Source organism: Lissotriton vulgaris, chromosome 5 (assembly GCF_964263255.1).
Source record: "Lissotriton vulgaris chromosome 5, aLisVul1.2, whole genome shotgun sequence".
NCBI classification, from domain to species: Eukaryota; Metazoa; Chordata; class Amphibia; order Caudata; family Salamandridae; genus Lissotriton; species Lissotriton vulgaris.
The window spans coordinates 1,751,062,969-1,751,088,508 of record NC_141693.1 but is presented as its reverse complement, the minus strand read 5'-3'; the positions used below and the strand labels follow the sequence as shown (position 1 = coordinate 1,751,088,508).

General features: G+C 44.6%; 1 protein-coding gene across 1 annotated transcript; it reads right to left on the bottom strand.

Annotated features, from left to right (window-relative positions):
* Positions 1-781: 781 nt before the first annotated feature.
* SOST (sclerostin) lies at positions 782-24,309 on the bottom strand. The gene is made up of 2 exons (XM_086924009.1): positions 23,993-24,309; positions 782-3,929 (listed from the first exon to the last, which is right to left on the bottom strand). The coding sequence occupies exons 1-2, from the start codon at positions 24,216-24,218 to the stop codon at positions 3,511-3,513; spliced, it is 645 nt and encodes a 214-aa protein (XP_086780135.1). The 5' UTR covers positions 24,219-24,309; the 3' UTR covers positions 782-3,510.
* Positions 24,310-25,540: the final 1,231 nt, after the last annotated feature.

Here is a 25,540-nt window from a genome sequence, read left to right as displayed (position 1 = left end):
ATATGCTGCCCTTTGGAATATTAGTTTAGTCCTCTAACTTCTTTTCTGATTGGCCACATTATTCTACCCTCACAATCAAGGTCCTGACAGCGAAATAGACAATCTTAATTTGCCCTATTTATTTTCTACGGAGTGTATATGTTAGCAACCTAGACAATTCCTCCGAACAGTTGTGACCTTTTGGTGTTTCTGTTTCCATTACCAGGTGAAGAACGTAGGTCAGTTAGTTTTGAATATCCCTCTTTTCATGACTGAATCATCCTAAATTATGTTTTTAAAGAATTTGAGAAAAGAACCGTTCCCATAATAGTGCCCTTTTTAATCTTAGTTCTCTTGTATTTAGAAACAAAATGTAGGACCAATTTCTTCACTGTGGTGTATTGGGGAAAAATGTATTCTATCATCCAAAATGGTGGACACAAAGCAATTTGAGGGTGGTGCAGCAAGTGAGACTCTGTCACAGAGCCTTTTATGTTGGAAACAAATTTGAGGACAATTTTAGGTATGCCAACTCCACTCTACTTTTAGAATATTTAATTGGAATGCATGTCAAAATGCTGTCAAAATTGAGTCAAGCCCTAAAGAGACATTTCATACACTAGTATATTCCATATCTGTCATGGAATGTTAAGGCTTAATAAACAATACATTGTGAAAATGTGAGATCTTTATTTTACACTGGATACAATTTGCTGGTGTGTATGTATGTATGACTGTGATTTATACAGTGCAAGTCTTACCACAGCTTTACAATCTATTTATAAATTAACAATAAACAAACACATTTTAATAGAGATTTATTTTTCACTACTTATTTGATGACACAGTTACAAAAAATGGAGTAATTAACCAATAGGTTTTAAAGGCAATATTAGTTCTACTACACTACTAGAAAACATATTTGCATAAATAATTTACTTGAGAAAATAAATAGGTAGTTCACTCTTTGATAATGCAAAATTTCACTTCTGTACACTGGATCATATAAAATCTCTTCTGGAATAGCAGGTGTGGCCACATCTTATGCAAAGGTATTGCATGTATACATACTGAAACAAACATGATTTCTATCAAAAGTCAAGCTGTTATAGCTGACTCATACCCTGTACTTTAATACAACACACATACATGTGTACACATCCTTACTGTAAAGCATTTTTTTTTACAAAGGTTAAAGAAATAAATTGCACAATAAAGAAATATTGATGAAATCAGTAACCAGAAATTTGACATTCGTCAAACAAAAATTGAAAAGTGGTAATTCTATTATAATGATAGATCCGATTATCAATTGGTTTCTACACTTGTAATAGTGGGATTAGTGTGGGAGCAAACTCCACATTATATGCAAATGAGCATTGCCAGTAAAAGTTAATGATGAAGCACACAATGGTGATAAACATGTTAGATTTTAAAAGAGCACCTGGCGGTGTTCAGTTTTGTTTAACCAGAAAGAAAGTGCTTTCCTAAATTTCAAATATATTGCCAGGAGAATGTGGTGCTTTGTGGAAACCTGCATGGAATCTTGGGGAAATAACTGTGCAAAATGTGTTTTTCAAATGTGGGTGATCCTATTCGCCTCCAGAAAATTGGACAATCTGAAAAGCTGGGGCATATTTATTGCTGTAAAAGAGTCTATAAAATATTCTGTTACATTTTTGTGGCTCAGAAAAGTTTTGATTAAAGTCATCTTAATAGTGTGCAAATGTATGTCTCCTTTGGACATTTGGAGTGGAAGAACGATTTCTCTTGAAGTTCTGCCAAATTCAGGGTTTTAACAATTGTGATCACACTGCTAACCACTGGCAAATCATCACCCAGGTACATTCACTTTACCATTTCAGAAACACTGGTGCCTGGTAGTGTCCACGGGTTTTCTTCACAGTCAGTCAGTCTCTACGTCTTTGCTAACGTTCACGTCCTTCATCATTTAAGTGACAAACATGTTTTTCATTCAATTTAATACATTGGGGCCAATTCACAAAAGTAGATATGAGTAACAATAGTAGCACTACAGGACTACACTTTTACATACTTGTACATGCTTTTGTGACCCGGTCCCAAAACGTCAAAATCCCTATTAGTAAAAGTGCTGAGTGCACAGTCCTTTCTATTTGTGGTTATTATGTACGAATGTTACTTGTTTTGATGTTTTCAGGCCATTTTACATAGACTTGCAAGAGAACATAAAAGAGTACTACAGGAATACTACTTTTAGTAGCACAAAATGCCTTTGTGAATAGGCCCCTATCAACAAGAAGTGAAGGAGCCATCAGAAATAAATGTGCTGAATGCAAACCTTCTTTTTCCCACTTCATGTTCTTTGCTTTGTCTTGCAGGTGAGATTATGGTATCCCACTGCATAGATTTCTGCTGCCCTGGACAGTATACTGTACAATAATTAGTCTCCGATATTATCCTCTGCAAGAGGGCAACATCTGCTGCTGGTAGCATCTCAATTTGTCCCATTGCCAGTGACACATAAATGCCCATACTGCCTAGCATCGCTCTTAACATGCTTGTCTCCAGCTAGAAGGGATTTGTGGGGGTCCCTTGCGGCATGACATGCCCATTTACAGTATTACAAATAATTTATGATGCAAAAGTGTCCATTTATTTGCCAACTGTCTGTAATTGATGTATTTTGCTGAAATGAACAACTAGGGATAGTTCAGCACATAATGTTTCTATTCAGGTGTTCTTCCCGCACAAACTATTTGTATTTGGGGACCTCTCCAAAGCCAGTCAATGGGCTAGTAGGACAGAGTTCACTTTCTATCTCAGTTCTTTTACAGTAGTCCTGAGGATCGCTGTATTAATGTTTGCCATATTTTAAATACCAAATGTGCTACCACATATGAACTTTCAAATACAAGAGTACTCATGCACATTGCCGTTCTGTGGAAAGAGGGATCAAAATGGAGCAAGATGTAGGAACAAAGATGGTTAAGAAAGCTATCAGTAGCTTTCTAATATCCAATTCTCTTTTTAGCACATTTTAGCACAAACATAATTTGAAAATATTCCTTCATGGGATTATGTCTTAAAGCAGGGTTTTTCAGTGTTTATCCAAGAGGGCCAGATATATACCACATTTGAGGGCAATGGATTGCTTTTTAGATTAATTGCATGTTGTGGATATTCTACAAAATGTTGTAGGCTTATGGCTGTCGCAAACCAAAGTTCGCGACCTATGGTTTACACCATCACACCTAATACAGTCAAGGACTAAAATATTGCAATGGCAAGCTGTTGCCGAGTTTGGAGATTCCCATTCCTTTCTTCTGAAGCTTTATGCAAAGTGCATTCCACCCTCCTCAGGCCACACACGTCACAATCGAGAGGGTTTAGTTCATGGAGCCATTCACCCAGTGCATCAGACGGAGCCTTGACCTGCTGCAGAGTCTCTCTCTCTTTGGCTTATCTATGTGTGCATATTGTACTCTTTAAGTTCAAAAGCCAATTTGCAAAAAAGCGATAAATTTGAACCTGAACGCTTTGCTTGACTTTCTAGTATGCGTTCTCCAACTCATGATGGTTGCCTTTGCTCCGGACCCGGGTAAGACGTGTTTTTTTTATTTTTGAAGATCTGCCAAGTTCCTTTCCAAAGTCTTTCAGCTCCGACTGGTTGTGGTAGCGCGTGTAGCGTTTGCAACGGCATGACGTCACCACTCGTATTTTGTACGTTCGCCCCACATTGTCCGGACACGCCAGCTGGATGCGTTGGGCGCGGCTGTGGGAGGGGACACATCGGTAATCCATGGCGTTCTGGCGCCACCACTTCCCCCTACCAATGGAGTTTGGGAGGAGGTGTGATGGCATGCATTGACCGGAGCACACCAGCTCCTTCACAGGTTTAATGCTGCGGCATGGCCCATCTGTGATGTAACGAGTAGAACGGAGCTCCCTGCAACTGAAATCCGATGCGTCTGAAAATACAAAAATATATATAATTTATTTTTTTTAAGTTCAAGTAAAGGTTTCTTTAGAAATTAAGGTTATTGCAAAAAAACAATACTTCATACAGGCAATCATTTACAGATGCATATTAAACAGAAAAGGATACTTAAGAACACTATTGATATACAAAAATCTTCAAGATAATACTAGTATAACTTAAGGAATGATATGAATATATTCAAAGGTTCATAGATATTGTAAGTAGTAGTACATGTCAAAAAATATACAATTGAAAGGGTGCAATAGGAAGTGATATATTGAGCACAATTATGTGAAAACAAACAGTAGGAAGTCAGGGAGGTTTGGTAACTTCTTGCATTGAAGGAACTGGTGAATAAGTGTTCTTTGCTGTTGTACTCAGAAAAGGCATGAGAGGAGACCAGAGGTGTAATCTCTTCGTAGCTAAAGAGAAAGGGTGACCAGCACTTTATCTAAACGATGGTTATGGCATACTGCATACCACCATGCTAAATAGGATAGTTTTGAAGAGTCTTTCCAATTTTTTGAAATCTGTTGAAACACTACAGCCAGTAGCAAGTCCATGAGTCTTTATATATATAATTTATAATTTAAAGTTCCAATACATGTTTGTCTTCGTCCAAAACTATCCACTTCATTTTGATACTACAGTTCCTATTATTACACATACATATAATTACTCTGTATCAAAACTGCCAAAGGTAATATTATGTCTCTGTTATTACCTTCCTTTTAAAGTCAAATACATATATTACGTGCATTCATCACAGCAGACCTTCAAATGGAAAAATATGGTTCACAGAGAGCTGTTCCATTAAGGGTGGGCGTAGTTGGTGGAGTACAACTATGCGGAATCGCTCCGTCGGACTCCCAATTAATACAACAGAAAGCTCATATACTTTTGGTAAAATAACAAGTATCTCTGTCTTTACATACTAAAATGCATATAGTCATTTCACAAAAGTGAAAATAAAAATTTAGCAAGCAGTGAGAGAGGTGATGATTTTGGGATCCTCCCTAACCTAGTTAGAGAACCAAGCAGATGTCTTGAAAACAAAGAACCCATCTTGCTGAACGATTCAGTGGTGGTCCCATCCTCTTAGGACCACACCAAGCACAGTTATGGGCAAAAATACAATCCCAACCAAAGGCCCTGCGCAGCATTATGGGACGAGATTAGCAGTGGGCAGTGAATATTATAGTATCCAATATCAAAATAATTCTACAAAGAGCTGCAGTTCAACTAGTCGTTACTAGGTGTCCCTCACGAGTCGAGTCAAATGCAAAAGTATTGAAATTATTACATCAAGCTGCAGTTTCACTAGTCTTTACTAGGTGTCCCTCATGAGTCAAATGCAAAGGCATTGAAACCCTTTCATGAAGCTGCAGTTCCACTAGTCGTTACTAGTTGTCCCTCATGAGTCAAATGCAAATGCATTTGACTCATGAGGGACACCTAGCAATGACTGGTTGAACTGCAGCTTGATGTAATAATTTCAATGCTTTTGCATTTCACTCGTGAGGGACACCTAGTAACGACTAGTTGAACTGCAGCTCTTTGTAGAAATATTTTGATATTGGATCTATAATATTCACTGCCCACTGCTAATCTTGTCCCATAATGCTTTGCAGGGTCTTTGGTTGGGATTGTATTTTTCCCATAATTGAGCTTGGGGCGGTCCTAAGAGGATGGGGCCAACGCTGAATCGTTCAGCATGATATTCTCTTTATTTTCAAGGAATCTGCTTGGTCCTCCCCGTACGTTAGGGGGGACCCCAAAATCATCACATCTCTCATTGGCTGATATTTATAATTTTCCTAGTTCACCTTTGTGAATTGGTATATGCTTTTTAGCATGTAAAGTTGCTTTATCAAAGCATTTGTCGGTGCAGTTTAGTAGCTGACTCCGCTACGTGGAGGAACTGAGTTTTAGTTAACAAATCTCCGAAAACTCCGCTAGCGGAGCACATTTCTTTGCCCAGGGTGAGTTTCCAGTGATTACTGCGGCTTTCAAGAGGTAGTTAGCAGCAACCGATTGCAGAGCCAACTGCAGGGAACTTTTGGCCCCAAAAAAGTGGCTAGCTGCCTCCAACTAGTTTCATGGGATATTCCCTGGGACTGTAGCCCTCGGGCCTTCACTACAAATACATTAACACTCTTTAGATTTTGCTACAAACAGCTTTAGCCATCTGATCACCTTCATGTTACCAATGTGCTACCTAACAGTACACATAAGAAGTATACAGAGAGAGTGGGCTTTGGGTCAGCATATTCTAATCATTGGTTTTCATCTTGTTTTCAAGTGTTAGATAGACTGTCCTTGAAGGCCATGGCATTTGGTGGAAGGTTACATTGGTGTCCATTGTGTTCTCATTTTGTTTTGGTGAGATGGCCGTCTTCAACTAGTCCTCACTCCCCATAATGCCTGCTCTCCACTCGTTCCTTGTCACCCTCTCCACCTCATCACATCCTCACATCTTCCCCGTGCATTTCTCATCACCAACCTGCATACCCCTCACATACCTCCTTCCGATTCCCCAGCATCATTACAGTTTTAAAGCAAACAGGTAAAGTGCTACTCCACAGGAAGCATAAACCAATGTTCTAAATGCAAATCACGTGGACTACCTGCAAGGTTGGGATGACTTTTTGAAGTACATACAAAAGATGCATTCAGAGCCTCAACAATGGCAACCACTATAATAATCCTGCATTGGGATAACTTTTTGGGACGTATAAAACAAGAAAACATACTTAGCTTTGAGAAACTGAATATGGAAATGTAGGGATTGAATCTCTATAATCTTCCTAGCTGAAAATAAAAGTGTAGTGGAAGTGTATTGCCAAAGCTCCTCTCTACTTTCAACTAAAGAATTTATTCAATGATGTCTGGTGATTTCTCAGATATTCTGAAGTTGAGGAGGCAGTGGGGGAAGCCTATGGAACCTCTAGCTACAGCTTGAAGTACTGCTACAGCAAGCATTTAGGTCAGACTCAAGGGATTCTGGTTACAGCTTACGGTGCTGCCAGCTGCTACAGCAAGAATTTGTGTGGGCCGCTAGTAACGAATAAGAGTACTACAGCCTGCTGCAGGAAGCTAACGGCTTAAGGTACTGCAGCCTGCTACAGCAAGCATCTATGACTGGCCCAAGGGCCCTCTAATAATGCTTAAGGTACAGCAGCCTGCTACAGCAAATAACTGTGTCTGGCTCACCGGACCTCTAGTTACACCGTAAGGTACTACAGCCTGCTATAGCAAACTAACAGCTTGAGGTGCTGCAGCGTGCTACAGCAAGCTAACAGCTTAAGGTACTGCAGGCTGCTACAGCAAGCTAACATCTTATGGTACTGCAGCCCACTAGAGCAAGCTAGTAATGACTTAATGTAATGCAGCATGCTACAGGAAGCATCTGTGTCTGGCTCAAGGGCCCTCTAGTTACTGCTTAAGGTACTACAGTCTGCTACAGCAAGTATTTGTGTCTGACTCACCGGACCTTTAGTTACAACTTAGGTTAATGAAGCCTGCTACGGCAACAACAAGTGTCTGACTCAAGAATTTTGTAGTAACTGTCTATGGTACTGCAGCCTGCATTGGGACGTGTTGATTGCAATTATTCATGGGCATACAAATGTTCTCTTCAAATAAGTTAGATCTGCTATCTTTGCAAACAACTATTATGATGATTTTCAACTACAGAAACAATTACTGACCATAAACACGATCGGAGTCTGCACCGTGGCAACACACGCGCTACTCTTCACTTTTAAAATGCCCCTAGGAGGGGCTGGAGCAGGTCTTCGGCTTTTGCAATGCATCTCAAAGTAACAGACATCATCTGCGGCTGGCATTTCTGTTCAGTTCAGAAAGTGTGTGCTTGTTAAGACGTTTAGGTTCAGTTTCCAAACATATCCCTTCAAGAGTGCACAGGGTGGGCTTAATGGATGATGACAAATATAGGCCTTGTATTCCACATACATCATACACTGCATAACTACAGAGCCACATACCTGGTGAATAAATCATCCTTGTTAAGCTATGTGAGAAAGAAGCACCATGCAAGACCTGAAAGTCTCTGGAAAGCATGACTGACAAGCATTGGCATTGCAAACAGGTCTGGTGTGGCTGCCTTTCTTTTGGATTTGTCAATACTTGTTTATTTAAGTTACCAGGCCCAAACAAATATAAAATCCAAATTGGATAGAAACAAAAACATTTTTTTTGCTCTCAAAGGTATCCCTGGCACTAGAGGTAACTACTTTGTGTGTGGATGTGCTCCTTGTGGAAGAGCAGAATTGCAATGGCTGGAGTAGGCTGTCCCATTGTGCCATACTGCAGCGAACAGAAGAAAAATTAGTCACACAACAGACCACATTGTTGGTGTTTCACAAAGGACATCGTCATTCATGTTGTTTGTACATTTTCTGAAACGCAGATGGTAACAAATGCAGTATGTCCAGTGAAAAACATTTTGTGTAAAACATATTGCGCCACTTTAGTACTGAATTAGTAGCGGAATAATTGTACTGACGGCCACACATAGTACTTAATCTAAAAAAATCTTTTTGTATTGTAGATACCCCTGATGCAGGGTTTTATCCCGAAATATATTGGGTAACTTTGAATTAAAGACGTGACATGTGGAAACCACAACTTCTTCTTTATGTGAACAGCTTTGCGTTGTATTTGAGTGGATAAAATGAAGTGAAGAAGTCGAGCAAAAAGAAAGGAAAGGTGCAAAGGCAACTGAGTAATAATAAGGATAAACTGAACATTAAGTTAAGAGGATTTGATTGATTGGATTCATTCAGTTAATTGGCTGTGCAGCTTGAATGGGAACCATAATGCGGTTCCTTCGTGTTCATTTATATTGATGCGCAATTGGACGGAGCGCGAATCAAGCATGCACGCCTGCATAGTACTGAAAGATGTTAAGCTTGATCAAAATTTGGGAGTACGTTGGTGTGCATCTTGGCATTCTTTGATGTTCATAACATGATTTTTTCTGTCCTCCACGGCGAGTTTGCAGCCATGCATAAACTTGAAGAAAGCAAACAGAACAAAAATGGAACTAAACCAAATGAATACGGATATAATGATGAATCACACAGGAGTCAGGTTTTCCAGTCTCAGATAACTACCATCAACATACATAATGGACATTAAGAGGACTGTAAAGTGGACATTGTACTTACGGAAATACCTATGGACATTCACTGTTTTTAAGCAACAATGTAGAAATAAGGGGATGAGTATTTTTGGTGGGCTGATGTCGTGATGGTTCACTATGAGTAACTTTTAGTTGGTACAATGGTCCCACGGGTAATTAGGGTGTCGAAGAGTTGGGAATAGCATTAGAGGCTGTAAATGAGGGATTCTGGGAAAGGTAGTACGCAGTGATTAATGATGTGTGGGAGGGAGAACTTTGAATACTTGAAGTTCGTCGTCCAGTGAAATTTCTTAATCATTACACATGACAAATCACCTGGATGGAATGGGGGAGGAGTGATAAAAAAGGTTTAACCCCTCCCCTGCTGGTGACGGAACCACTCCGTCATCAGCCGCGGTCGCGCTGTGCTGATGACAGAGCGATTCCGTCACGGCCCACTCGGCACGCCTGCACGGATTCCGCGCCTGCGCTGAGCGTTCTATTGAGCGGGCGGGGCCGTGACAAAACCGCTCCATCATGAGCACAGCGCAACCGCGGCTGGTGACCGAGCGGTTCCGTCACCAGCATGGGCGCACCGCGCGGCCCCCCGCCCCCTTAGCACTGCGGCGGAATAGCCGCCGCAGTGAAGGGGTTAATAGGGGTGTGGTAGTTAAGTGATCATTGAGCGTGATACGCGTGCTGCAGCACTAAGGAAACATTAACGTGATGACCGGAATCTTTTATGCTTATTTGATCAAAATCAGCACTCTGGGAGCTCCGGTTTTGTATTAATGGAAGCAATAGAAATCATGTCACGGTAAGCTCATGGGAGGCTTAGCAGTTTTAGGGATTGCAGAGGCGTCTTTAACATTGTTGGGAGATACGTAAATTAGCATTCAAAGTTTAATCTGAGCATGGTGGCAGTGTATAACGGTGTGGGTGTTTCACAAAGAAGATCGTCATTCATATTGTTGGTACATTTCTTAAATGCAGATGGTAACAAATGCAGTATGTCCAGTGAAAAACATTTTGTGAAAAAACATATTGAGCAACTTTAGTACTGAATTAGTAGTGGGACGATTGTACTGACGGTCACACATATTACTTAATCTAAAAAATTATTTTTGTATTGTAGATACCCCTGATGAAGGGTTCTATCTCGAAATGCATTGGGTAACTTTGAATTAACCCCTTCTGTGCTAATGACGAGCCCAGGCTCGTCATGCAGCACGGTGCTCGTGTGCTGGTGACGAGCCTGGGCTCGTCATGAGCCGTGGAACGCTCACACGCGGGGCTAATTCCCCCGCTGTGCTGAGCGATCCATTGCACGGGCGGGTTCATGACGAGCCCAGGCTCGTCACCAGCACACGAGCACCGTGCTGCATGACGAGCCTGGGCTCGTCATCAGCACCAGGGCGACGTGCGCGGCCCCCCTCATCCCCGCACCGCGGGGAATTAGCCCCGCGGCGAAGGGGTTAAAGACGTGACATGTGGAAACCACAACTTCTCTTGTGTTTATGTGAACAGCTTTGTGTTGTATTTGAGTGGATAAAATGAATTGAAGAAGTCGAGAAAAAAGAAAAGAAAGGTGCAAAGGCAACTGAGTAATAATAAGGATAAACTGAACATTAAGTTAAGAGGATTTGAATGATTGGATTCATTCAGTTACTTGGCTGTGCCGCTTGAATGGTGTAGAGAATGTTACCAGAATCCAAAGTTCTTGGCTAACACCAGACAAAAAATCATTCCATTCACTTTCTATTGATAAGCAAATATAAATGCCTTTACTAGCAGCAGGGGACACCATGGTCACATACAGCTTTCAAATTAAAGGTTTACCCTATTTAAAGAAGGGGCTTAGGAGGGCGCCAGTGGAGGTCTAAAAGCATTGCTTGGAGTCATCCTCTGTGAAATATTGATTTATTTTTCAAATGAGTGAACAGCAATTCTGGGGAAGAATATAGAGTAAACACATCTTGTCAACACAAATCGGTTCTCTGGTCTTGCTTTCGAAGAATTCTGTGCAGAAGGCAGCAGCATTTTTTTACTGAAAGATAATCTGTGCTTCAGAGAAAACCCGCTACTTTTTCCTCCAGGCAGGCAGACATTACACATTTATAAAGCCCCAACCTAAGGCAAGACGTCCACTGGTAATCCGGTGTGATCCCGGCCCGCTCTTCGCGCCAAACACATCATCCGGGGTCTGACGCCTTGCCTGGGCTTTGATCGCGGTCTGTAGCCAAAGGCACGGAAAAGAGCAGAAACTGTGTAATATTTTCAGTCAAATCACAAAGCTTTGCTGTTCATCGGCTAATCTTCATGGAAACATCAATTTTCAGATGTGGTTGTTTGGAACAGTTATGAAACAACAACTGGGCTTTGGAGCTTCTGTCGAGGGCAGTCTTTTTGGCCAGTCTGTGATTAGCTTCAATTTAGTTATGCATTTGAAATTCAGAAAAAAAATCACGAATTTTACAAAGCACGTGTTTATCTCCCAAAAAAAACACATTTCTCATAAGATACCAGCGGAAAACTGTTGAGAGATATTTCCTGCTTGAACCAGTCCCTTACCTGTGTCTAGCAAGACTTTTTTCCAAAGGAGGTGTGGCCGCGCTCAAAAAAAAGGCATAGGAAATACTACCCCCCACATTTCGTTTGATAGTGCAATATCTTCATTTTTTATTGAATTTCACGAATTTTCATGCAAAAAAATAACACAAAATCAGGCACCTCTAAATCCAGCCCTTTAGGTATCTAAATGTAGACGGATTGCAACATATCAATCAAGACAAACACAAGAAGTCAGCATAAACCATAGGCTGAGATGGAGAGAGAATCTATCCTAACTACTCTAACCCAAACCAAGGTTTATCCAGAAAGAAAAAGGTCCCTGTAGGCCCTTAAACATGACACACCTAGACAACTGTCTGGACGGGCAGGAAATTGTTTTCTTCCAAGTCAGTCAGACTGCCTTGTTGACCCAGCCCGGTAAACATAATGGAAACAGTTACACAATATGTGCACTAGACTCAGTTATTCACAGAATACCTTACTTAATACGCCTTACTTAATACCAGAATACCTTACTTAATACACCTTACTTAATACCAGAATTCCTTACTTAATACAGCATGACCTTGATGCTTGCCTTGACTGGGTGAAGTGTGCTGTATCAGTGCTGCCTGCCCCCCACCTGTTGACTGTCTTGTCTTCTCCTCCTACAATGTCATGGAGTTGGTTTGTTAGTTTGAGTTTCAAGTGTCTGTGCTGCCTTGTCTAGTGTCAGAGACTTGGTTTGCGGTTTACTGAGCTGCCTGTGTCTGTCCCAACTAGGGACGGTTTGTCCACAGGGGCGTTGACCCCCCTGACTGCAAGCCATTACTTGCATTCACATATACATTGGGTAAGCCACCATGGAGTTGCCTCTCCTGGCAGACAGCATACATACGGTTTTACTAGTAGGCGTGGTTTATTAGTGAACGGCATCTAGGGCTATTTAACTGAACTGCACATGTCAGGTTGACTAGAGTTTGGCCTATGGGCTGCCCGCCAGGCGCAGTTGAGGCTGCCCTAGTCTTTGCTGTCAGAGAGCTGGGGAAGCAAAGACAGAGTCTCATCGGCCTTGGATCATTGCTTCCATTGGCTGAGATGCATGGTGCTTAGTTTCACTTTTGCCCATACGGCATGCATTGCATAGCTCTTAGATTCAGCATGCGATACAGGTGGATTTCAAAGAGTCAGCCTGCAGGTGTGCAAAAGAAGATCGACTGCTCTGGTAAATTGTTTACTTATTATGTTTATTATATTTCGTCTGGTCTTGTGTCTTATGTTATGTAATGATACTCATGCAAAGCGCTCCAATACTGTTGGTCAATGTTTGCACTGGGTAAAAACTGTAAAAAATAAAAAATAGATAATGTTAAGATAGCAGCAGCAAGTACCCTATAAATACCCCACATTTTTCGAGAGTCACCAGTCGCCACCGGTATTAACTGCTCCTCCTAGGACATCATGGATTTGGTTTGATGATTTACTGAGGTGCCAGTGGCTGTGCTGTCTTCTGCAGTAAAACACCCAAGGTGATGGACGGAATGTTGCACATTGGCAAAACATTCACCCCCAGTCACAGATCTGGGTTTAATCCATCGTTATTTTTCCCACCACGCCACCCCAGTTCAGACATGGCCATATGCAAATCAGTCTTGACCCTGTGCCTCATGGGAACAAAACAGTCCAGCCCGAACTTCCAAGCCATGTCTTCCCTGGACCGGAATCAAGCATCCTAGGACCGGTTTCTGGCTATCAGCCAACATCAGCCAGGATAGCTTGACTCCAGTGGCGTAGTGAGCACGGGACCCATGTCTGGGCATACCCTTCCTAGATAGGGTGAACAGCAAAACACACAAGGTGATGGACGGAATGTTGCACATTGTCTGCAGTGTCATAGACTTGGTTTATTGGTGTTGTCAGTGGCGGTGCAGTCTTCGCCTGTTTTAGTATCATGGACTTGCCTTATTGGTTTAGAAGTTGTCAGTGACTGCACTGTCTTCTCCTCTGGTGTCATGGACTATGTTTGTTGGTTTACTGAGTTACCAGTGCCTGTCCTATCTTCTACTCTAGTATCATTAGACTTGTTTTTTTGGGATTACTGAGTTGCCAGTGTCTGTCCTGTATGCTCCTCTTATTGTGTCATTGACTTGGTTTGGTAGCTTACTGGGTTACTAGTTGCTGTCCTGTATAATCCTCTAGTGTCAGACTTGGTTTGATGGTTCACTGTATGGCCAGTGTCTGTGCTGCCTTCTCCTCTCTTAGTGTTACGTACTTGGTTTATTGGCTGAGGTGCTGGTAGGGTGGCTGACGAGTATTGTGGTAGAAGATGTGTGTTTCAGTGAACCTTGTATAGGTGTAAAAAGCTATATAGTCTGCATGTATCCACCCAAATGTATTATTACTAATGATTCTAGGTAGGGGCACTAGACAGTACACATTAAATAACTTGTGGTGGAGTTGTGGTGAATGGCAATTGCTTTAATGGATATTTTAGCATCACCAAGGTTAGTGTGATGATTTTAGAGCTGCTGCAGAATTATCTATAGTGACATTTTTGTGATTTTAACTAAACAGTGATAATTGCCCTACTAATTTATGTAGAGCTTTGAGTAAGGAGTCATGGGCATTGTACCTGTGACTGGAAGTGCAGGATCCCTTGGCAAACCCAAAGTCTACCTGAGGAAGCCCTCCTGTGCGAAAGGGGTTGGTAATATGGAGCTAAATACTCACTTTATTAAGATTTTATTGAGTTAAGTTAAACGACAAGACAAGCGAGAACGATCACACACTGGTACAAGGAGTAGTTAGACAGTGCAGAAGCAGGCCTGTTGGAGAATTCTTTGCACACCACATTGCATCTCGGGCCTGATCAGTGCTCCTCTGCTCAGGAAGCTCATATTTTATATAGCACTTCTGTTGTCTCTAAGCGCTGTAAATAACAAATGATACTATTACCTATTACCAATAGTACTCTAGTTACCAAAAACAGAAAAAGGGAAGGCAGAGTTGGGTTTGTCGTAATTGGTCTGAAGAACGCTGCACGTTTCCGCGGCGAGCTGTATGGGGACTACCCTGCAAGAGGGGGAGTAACGTGTTTGATAATACAAAACACATCCTGCAAATAAATCATGTATGGATGCAGATGATAGAGGAGTCACCCTGGAGGTTATCCACAGAAACTGGTGGTTCCTTGGCAATGGTGTTGTCGATGTTGACGCAACAATGGTATTGGGTTCAAAAATGAGTTTTTTTAATATACCAAGGGCGACAAACAAACCTGGAAGCCTGTGCAGAAGAGCCGAACTCCTTCCCAAAGCTGTATTCCAAAATAGAAATATGATAGCACACAAATACCTCTTGCAGATAGCATTTGTTGTGGCAAGCAGTCAGCGATCGTGAGTGTGTGTGTTCAGCGCCTGGAATGCAGTATACCTGACGTTGTGTGGCTGTGTATTCCTTTAAGATAGTGATGTCATGCCGTGATGAGGGATCTTTAGAGAGCACGTGGGCCGCGTCTGGCAGGTGTGGGCCTGACGCGCACTTCCTTGCATTCACCCTTATCACTTCACCCCTCCTCCTGCCAACCACAGTTGGACAATGGTGCTTAGAATACTTCGCTTCAAATAGGTGTCAGGGCCATGTAGAATAGGCAACCATCCCAAGCAAACTTGGAAAGCGATAGGGCGCCCTCAGGTCAAAGGTCACCTTGGAGATAGCCCACAGTTGTGAGCGGATTCGACATTTGGAAACAAGATTAGACCTCTGGAATGCTAGGAGCTCAATTGAAGACAATGGCGTGGCAGAGGGCCAATAATGGCCGGCGTTGGCCTTCTGCCTTAACATTCCAACGAGTCTCTTTCGGTTTCTCCATTTTTTAATTTAGAACACCTTACCCGTAGCTGGCAGCATGTTTGGACAATATTATATCACACCTACCTTAGGCTATGCCAGTCTTTAAAATCTCTCTACCACGTTATGGACCTTTGCCTGTCAATCAGGCCTTTAACTCGGTTAGAGGGCTTTTAATGGCTGCCATCACCTTCAACAGCAGCATGTAATGCTACATTGAAAAGTGGTTCAATTCGAATATTATTGGATTATTATCATATAGGTATACATATATATATAAATTAGGAAAATCTCTAAAATGCAAGTAGGGCTGGGACACAGTCACTACCATGTCAGGGAGAGCCTGCAATGCAACAGAACACTGTCCTAGCTTGATGTGCAATTGACAATAATCCAGCCCCATCGATTATTCAGTGAACTATGCCAGTCAACTCCTCACTGTATCTGGGTGCTTGAAGTCATTGTAAACATGCATAAATGCAAAAAAAAGTGATGGAAATTTGGCTACAGAATTCACGTCTTCCTCAGGTCAACGAGCAACAGAAATCTTGCTCGCTTTGAACATTGAAGTGCCATTCTGAAAAGAGGCCGCCCACTGTGTCCAGGTCCTGGTAGAGAGATGCCCTGTTCACTGCATGAGTGCACCGCCACTAAAAGTAGGCACATATTGCTGTTGACCACTCGATGTCAGACTAAGCAAAGAGGCCAGTAATGGAATGGGCATGGAACTTGAAACACATTCTAAGACTTAGTATGCACTAACATTGCAGAAGGAGAGGAGTTGGAATGCAATGTGAAGGGGTGAGGACAGAAAGGGGATGGGGAAACTGAAAGAAGAGACCCAGAAAAAGAGCACATGCCAGAGGCAAAAAGGGAGAGAGTGAAGGCAAACAAGGGGAAGGGACTAGGGAGTCGACATAAACGAGAGGGAGAGTGGAAGAGAAGAAAGCAATGATATGAAGTGGGCACAAAGGACAAAATTAGAGGACAAAGAGCGAGGAAAGAGTGTGGAACAGACAGAAGATAAGAAAGACCCTGAAGGTGGGGAGAGGGTGGAAGAGAGTGGATCAATGCAGAACAGAAAGCGCATTAGAATGAGTCAACAAATGAAGTAGAATGGAAACGAGAAAAAGTGGAAAAGAGACAGTGGTAGAGTGTGGAAGAGGTAGAAAGGAACAATGCAGTAAGAGCAAAGATTAATACAAGAAGAGAATGCACAGTGTTGAGGAGTGAAAAGGAGAATGGAAGCGACAGAGAAAGATAGCCAATAACGCGGAAGACAGAGAGGTTGTGAAAAACAGTTGTAGAATGTAGAAATTTAGGGGAGGAGAGACAGGAAGAGGGAATTGAGTATAGGAAACTGTGACAGGAGCTCAGATGTGTAAGAGAGGAAGTGAAAGAGTGAGGAAAAACAGAGCGAGTGGTTGATGGCGGTGTGAAAATACTCCTATCCAGCTCATGTGCCGTTACAGGGAGCTCCCATCCAGCTCATGTGCCATTACAGTGAGCTCCCATCCAGCTCATGTGCTGTTACTGTGAGCTCCCATCCAGCTCATGTGCCATTACAGTGAGCTCCCATCCAGCTCATATGCTGTTACTGTGAGCTCCCATCCAGTTCATGTGCTGTTACTGTGAGCTCCCATCCAGCTCATGTGCCATTACAGTGAGCTCCAATCCAGCTCATGTGCTGTTACTGTGAGCTCCCATCCAGCTCCTGTGCTGTTACTGTGAGCTCCCATCCAGCTCATGTGCTGTTACAGTGAGCTCCTAGTCAGCAGCTCATGTGCTGTTACTGTGAGCTTCCATCCAGCTCATGTGCAGTTACTGTGAGCTCCCATCCAGCTCATGTGCTGTTACTGTGAGCTCCCATCCAGCTCATGTGCAGTTACAGTGAGCTCCTAGTCAGCAGCTCATGTGCTGTTACTGTGAGCTTCCATCCAGCTCATGTGCAGTTACTGTGAGCTCCCATCCAGCTCATGTGCTGTTACTGTGAGCTCCCATCCAGCTCATGTGCAGTTACAGTGAGCTCCTAGTCAGCAGCTCATGTGCTGTTACTGTGAGCTTCCATCCAGCTCATGTGCAGTTACTGTGAGCTCCCATCCAGCTCATGTGCTGTTACTGTGAGCTCCCATCCAGCTCATGTGCAGTTACAGTGAGCTCCTACCCAGCTAATGTACTGTTACAACGAGGTAATGATGCAAACCCTACAAGGCTGCAGAGCTGATAAGGAAGCAATAATAATGCCAACTCAAGGTACCACTGCACTTTAAAATGTACACAGTCTGCCAGCCATCAAACAGGTGCTCAGTTTTTAGATCTGGCTTTACAGTGAAATAGTCCTGGATCAACAGCAAAAAGGCTTTCAGAAGCCTTAGTGGGAGTGAGATTCACTTCAGTTCTGCCTACGGCGATTCCCTTGAGTACAGCGTTTGATTGGGCAGAAGTTGTGTTTCCTCTGAAAAAGAGTGCTTCTATTGCACTTGTTCTTATGCTCAATACAACACATCTGTGTTATTTACGGTGGCAAGCTAACAATCAAGGCTATAGCCTGGATCTGTTTATTATGAAAAAAAGTATTAAAGGCAGTAGGGTTAATATATACTTATGGTGGAAAGTTTATGTTATAGTCAATAGGCAATTACGACTGGCTTGTTTTTATTCTGTATTAAAGCCTGCAAAGAGGTATTTTTTTACATTGAATCACACAGAATATCGTAGTAGGCAAGGGTTTTGGTGTGGGAAACCCCTTCTGATATGCCCTGAGAAGAAAATGTTCGCTGTGGTAATCCTGGTTATGTTTTTATAGAGGGGTGTAGATTATTTTGTCAACTGTAATTTTTTACATATTTGTAATTGTATAACTGCTTGCTTGAGGAGTACTAGTTTATGCACAAACCAGTAAACCTGTTTTGGTTTTGGTGATTCATTGGACAAAGCTATGTCAGAAACCACTGTTTTACCATTCCAGGATGGGCAACGTGTTGGTGCTCAATGTGGAGGTCAGCCTGGAGCTTATAGAAAAAATACATACTATGTAGAAAACCATTTGGAGATGGCCACCCACTGCTATGTTTAAGTTTATTTTTTACGCAAACATAAGACTTCCATGTTTAAGGGACAGGCGGTTTCCTTTTTAGGTCTCGCCTGTCGATGCGCATGCGCATCGAGCAAGGCGAGAGTATTGGCACTTATCCACTCTTTATCCACACTGCAAGGAATCGTGGCGATTCCTTGCAGTGCACGAGAAATTTAAGCTCAATGCGCATGCGCATTGAGCTTAAATGCGCGTGCACATGCCCCCAGCCGCCTGCCTTGCCTACTCTCTCTCACAGCCTCCCCCAGCTCCGCCCCCTCACTACTTGATTGCACGGCCGCTAGGCCGTGCCTACCCTACTCTCCTCCCCCCTCCTCCTCTCCTCCCCTGCCTGCCTGCCGCTAGGCCGTGCCTCCCCTACTCTCCTCCCCCCTCCTCCTCCTACTCTCCTCCCCTGCCTGCCTGCCGTGTCGCACCTCTCCCCTCTCCGCCCCCTCCCCTGCCCGCCGTGTTACGGTGAAAGGCTTGTTTGTTTATTTTACCCGCCGTGTCTCTGCTGCTTGCCCCTGTCCTGTCTCTCCTCCTCTCCCTCTCTATACCCTCCCCCTCCCCCCCACCACTCCCATCAAGTCCCTCTGGCCCTTCCCTCCTCCCCGGACCCCTCCTCCCCTGCCCCCTCCACCCTTTCTTGTTACCACTTGTAAAGAGAAAGCGGACTGAGCCAATATCTCAGACCAGACGGGGCAGGCCAGTTCCGGGTCTGAAGCTGCTTTGTTTATTTTACCCGCCGTGTCTCTGCTGCTTGCCCCTGTCCTGTCTCTCCTCCTCTCCCTCTCTATACCCTCCCCCTCCCCCCCACCACTCCCATCAAGTCCCTCTGGCCCTTCCCTCCTCCCCGGACCCCTCCTACCCTGCCCCCTCCACCCTTTCTTGTTACCACTTGTAAAGAGAAAGCGGACTGAGCCAATATCTCAGACCAGACGGGGCAGGCCAGTTCCGGGTCTGAAGCTGCATGAACAGCATTCGAGGTGATGCGCAAACTGCACTGGGACGGCCCTGGGGTTCAGGGCCAGACCCCCCGCCCACGCCTTGGTTAATAAATAGCTCCCCTCTACCCTCCCCGGATCGTCTAAAGGACAAACAGTAGAATAACCTTTTTTTTTACTGAAAGTAGTCACACAAGCACAGTACACAAAGCTCCCCGGCCTGTAGTTCAAGCCCCACCCCACGCAGCACCTGCAGGGGGCTGCCTGATAGAATCAGACTGCCCCCACCCCTCCATAGGCGGTATTCCGGTGCTATTGTGCCCACTCTGGTAATCATGACGCCCCCTGCTGCGTGCATTTACAATGTGATGCGTTCCTTCCGCTGGAGGGCAGATTCGACCACACACTGTTCACAATCACAAGCAGGCTCTGTTCTGCAAGGTGCCGGGGGACCTTCCTGCAGCCCACGCGTTTCTAAAATGTCAGTTCCGTAGGTGTTTCCGACAGCCCTCCCCGCGGCTCACAGCACGTAACTTTCCTTAAGGGATGTTGTTTATCTCGTGTTTTGTTTTCTTTTTATAGGGATATGTTTTTATGCATTTATGACAAGGTCTCGTGGTGGTGTCACCTCGCATCCCAAAATACCTACCCCCTCACCCTCAACCCCTCACCCTCACTCACACTCACCCACCCTCACTCACCCTCACCCTCACTCACCTTCACCCTCACTCACCCTCAACCCCTCACCCTCACTCACCCTCAACCCCTCACCTACCCTCACTCACCCTCAACCCCTCACCCTCACCCTCACTCACCCTCAACCCCTCACCCTCAACCCCTCACTCACCCTCACTCTCACTCATCCTCACTCACCCTCAACCCCTCACCCTCACTCACCCTCACTCACCCTCAACCCCTCACCCTCACTCACCCTCACCTTCACTCACCCTCAACCCCTCACCCTCACTCACCCTCAACGCCTCACCCTCAATCACCCTCAACCCCTCACCCTCACCCACCTTCACTCACCCTCACCCTCACTCACCCTCACACTCACCCTCACTCACCCTCACCCACCCTCAACCCCTCATCCTCACTCACCCTCAACCCCTCACCCTCACTCACCCTCAACCCCTCACCCTCACTCACCCCCACTCACCCTCAACCCCTCACCCTCAACCCCTCACCCTCACCCTCACTCACCCTCAACCCCTCACCCTCAACCCCTCACTCACCCTCACTCTCACTCATCCTCACTCACCCTCAACCCCTCACCCTCACTCACCCTCACTCACCCTCAACCCCTCACCCTCACTCACCCTCACCTTCACTCACCCTCAACCCCTCACCCTCACTCACCCTCACCTTCACTCACCCTCAACCCCTCACCCTCACTCACCCTCAACGCCTCACCCTCAATCACCCTCAACCCCTCACCCTCACTCACCCGCACTCACCCTCACCCTCACTCACCCTCACCCTCACTCACCCTCACTCACCCTCACTCACCCTCACTCACCCTCACCCTCACTCACCCTCACCCTCACCCTCACTCACCCTCACTCACCCTCACTCACCCTCACCCACCCTCACTCTCACTCATCCTCACTCACCCTCACCCACCCTCAACCCCTCACCCTCACTCACCCTCACCCACCCTCAACCCCTCACCCTCACTCACCCTCACTCACCCTCACTCACCCTCACTCACCCTCAACCCCTCATCCTCACTCACCCTCAACCCCTCACCCTCACCCACACTCACCCACACTCACCCCCACTCACCCTCACTCACACTCACCCACCCTCACTCACCCTCACCCTCACTCACCCTCACTTGCCCTCACTCACCCTCACCCTCACTCACCCTCAACCCCTCACCTCACTCACCCTCAACCCCTCACCCACCCTCAACCCCTCACCCTCACTCACCCTCAACCCCTCACCCTCAACCCCTCACTCACCCTCACTCACCCTCACCACCTCAGCCTCACCCTCACTCACCCTCAACCCCTCACCCTCACTCACCCTCACTCACCCTCAACCTCATGCTAAAGATTTACAAAAAAACCCATAAACAATTCTAAAAGCACTAACTCTAATGCTGCGAGACCTATTGCATTTCTAATGCTTGTTTCTACTTTTATTCAGGTCATTTAGGTTTTCTATGTCGTTGAGTTCGTGTGTGTGTGGATTTACCGTGAATGTGTGCGCAGGCAAATGCAAGAATGAGTCTCTGAGTGGATGAATGGTTGCATGAGTGCAAGGGTGGATGACAGAGTGCATGTGTGATGGCGTATCCAGTGTTTAACCTGAAGGACTGTAGGGGCACTTTGTTTTATATGCCTGATCTATTGGCATTGCCAATTCTTGTTCATTCGGCAGAAGAGGGAACAGAAGCACATAGATCCTAAGTAATCTTCTTAGGGTCCCACGGCTTGGTCGAGTGGGACAACGATGATTAGAACCTGGCTCTCATAGTTCCACATAAGACATCTTACCCCTAGATCATGTCATCTTCAAGAATGTTATTCAGGAAAGCCACAAACTCTTAGTAACGCGTGGCTGTGATTTACAGCATGTAACTGTACTTGGCGGTCCCATTAACACTCTAGGTAGTAGGTTATTTAATTTTGTCAAAGAACAGTCCCTTACCCCCACCCTTTCACATGAAGCAGACCCGCTCAAGTCATGGTCACAACACAGAGAGATGCACAGCAAGCACTTCTACTGCCAGAAGTGTATGCTCTGTGGGGGCAGACCAATGCCAGCATTTGGCAAAAGGTGTTCTTCGAAGGGCGCACTGAATCTATTTTTACCTGTAAACCCTGGTCTAAAGCTCTTTACAGAAGGGATTTCCTCCTTCAAGAAGTAGGTTAACACCCTGCCTGGGCCAAACCTTGTTTATATGCAACACACACCTTGTTGCGCCAGTTAAACCTGAAGCCTTAATGCTGCAGGGCAGAGTCACATGCGTGTGTGGTGCTGTTCTGTCAATAAGTAAAACAGCTTTTTGAACACTTAAATAAGAAATAGTCCGGGTATTATAAATATCGATCTGATGAGATGTGTGTTGTGCACAGGTGGTAATAGTAGCATGTATGTTTACATAACATTTTTTCTCAACATGGTGCTGCGGTGTTATAGCGCTATATGTAAGAAGCATTGTGGCAATCCAGTTCAATTGTTTAGTTTATGGACCACGAGAGGGCAAAAGAAAGAATCAGTCCTGCTCTCCTGCAAGTTGAACATAGGTATAAAACCTTTTTTTTAAAAAGTATTCTGAGACTTTCTCCCAAAATGATCTTGAATTCCTGATAAGTCACCACGTGTTTTTAAAGTCTTCATTTTTATTAAAAATTTGGCCTCGTACCACATATAAGATACATTTTATTTTTATTGTACCGCAAAATTCAATTGAGGAGACATACCAGAAGCATATTAGTACTGTTTTTTCTTCTGTCCACTACTGCATGCAGCAATTGGTCAGCACACTACAGCCACTGGGCAACTTCTGTTTAAGTGACTGTATTCTACTCTTTCACAAGGTGCACAACTGCTCAAAGTAGTTCCCTTAATGCCAGAGGCTACTACTTATGATACTAAGGGCATTTTGAAGAAAAAAAACATTTTTTGCTTTTGAACATTCTTTGTTATATTATGGTGGGGGCACACTAACTCCACCAACAAAGCTGACAAAAGACATGACGAAACAAAACAAGAACTGGCAAAAACAAACGACAGCCAGAAAAAGGCAGACCTATTGGCTTAGCCAACGCCTGTTCTCCCCTTTTTTGCGTAACTGTAGCTAGTGCCAATAGCAACTGTCAGACGCTGCTTTTTAGTAAAATCTTAATACAATTAATTGTACATGGCTATAGGTAACTTGAATCATCTTTCTGTCATTTGCTTTCATGTTTACTTCAGATTGTATACATTGCTACATGTCTCTCCAAAACTATTGCAGCTGTTGGGGTGGGTGGTGCTTTACAAACCATGCAAACAAACGGAGTGTGGAGGAAGTGCAACTAGATATGTGGCTATGAGGCTTTGTAATTAGCATGTGTTCCTATTGTGCGACTCCCTGTTTGGTGACTTCAAAAGGATGAAGGGATGGACGTACACAGGTTATGCATCAAATGTATTTAATGCTCCGGATTTAGGTTGGTTGGCACCTACGACTTTAGTTAGTGCAGATATTCCTTCTGCCGCTGCAACAACCTTCTGAGTCATCTTATCGAGCTCGGAACCTTTCACTTGCAGGCTACAAACACAACTTTGCAGCAAACGCAGCAATGCACGAAATAATATTTCTTGGATTGCAGTCTGTGATCTACGAGTTGCACATCTTAGCTGTCTGTATTTAACCACCGCCTTTCTCACTCGAAATTGAACATGGGTCTAAGTTTTGCAGACCTCGTTTCCACCAGGCGCACTGAACCTACTGAGCTACCTTTAACAGAAGGCGGGATTTTTGGAACTCTTACCTTTGGGGTCTGGCGCCGGGTGCAGAAATCTTCCCCCGTACTTGGCCTGGTTCATCGTGCTGTTGTCATGGTTACCGCCGCGGCGCTGCGTCGGGTCCAGCGGAGTCGCAGCGTTGTCTTCCGGCTCCGGGACGTACTCCGTGGCGTCGTTCTTGATGGCCGGCCACCCGCGCAGGCCCCGGACCTGGATGAGCAGCGTGCAAAGGGCAGCCAGAGAGACGTGCATGGCGGCGGTGGAGCTCGGGATGTCAGCCTTCTCTGCACTCTACTCACCAGCTCTCGAGTCCTGGTCCAAGACCTGCCGAGCCTCCCTTTTAAAATTCCCCTAGCGGCGGACGCAGCCAATGGCTAAGTGGGACGGGAAGGGCCTGCCCCGAGCCGCCTCATTCATCCCGGTTCATTCAGCTGCAGGAGGAGGTGGGGTCAGAGGGGGTTGCGGTCAGACCACACGACTCCACCACACTGTTTACCCCCTTTGGTTACAAGCTTCGAACATACTGCAGGCTGGCAGCCGCGCCAAGAGGCAATTAGGTTTGTGGCGAGCGCTATAAATATACATCTCACAAATCGTACCTCAAGTCGTACTGGTGTATATTTGGTGAAAGTCGTCACTTTTCCAATCTGCCTGTACTTCTACAAGGCAGGCTGGTTGGACCGTTATAGAGTCAGTAGTCGGTCAGCCTCTTCTTCCACAGCCACACTTTTCTTGTAAAGATATGCTGCTTTGAGCGATTTTGATTTATTCGTATGCTACTGTATCTCTACCCTAGCTATGCGTACTCTCAGCCCGACGTTTGTGACTGAGCATGTTCCTGGCCCACTGGCCTTTTTGAGGCATAAAGATAAGTTGGGAAATCGGATATATTTCTCATGAGGCCCAACCGCCTTTTGTACATTCTGTGCTTAACCTGGTACGGACTGGAGTGGCTCTGCCCCGTCACACACTTACTGGCCTTCGAACGGTACACATATGTTGGAGTATTTGCTCACAGGCTGGTCCACCTCTGATCTAATCAGGCTAGAAATGTCCTCCCCGGACATCGAGCAGGGCGATACGCCTCGTTGCCACTACCGATTTTTTTTGTAGTACCGACTGCTTGCAAAAAGAATATACCCCATAAAAATGTAAACATGAGCTGGCCTACTTAGATAAAGTTTATTTGGGAATTGGAGTGGACAAGCATAGACTGTTGGTGTGCACATTTTCAAGACAGAGTATCCACTCATCTAAGTAAAAACACATTCATTGCGTCTTTGCTGAAAGCAGACGTCTCTCAAATATGTTAAACAATCATAGACATATTTTGTCCTGTCCGTGGTTTACCAGTATGTGTCGTCACGCAATAAATACATTTAGCGTAAAAGGCCATTAATTAGGACAAGGTTGTCAACACAAAAGTTTAACCAACAACATCATTAAACTTGTAACGATCCCAAACCTCAAACCTTTCATCCACCATCCATTCACACACTCCTGTTACTCTCTTCCCATTTCACTGTTCGACCTCCTCTCTCATTCTATTTACTTCCTCACTTATCTTTCAAACT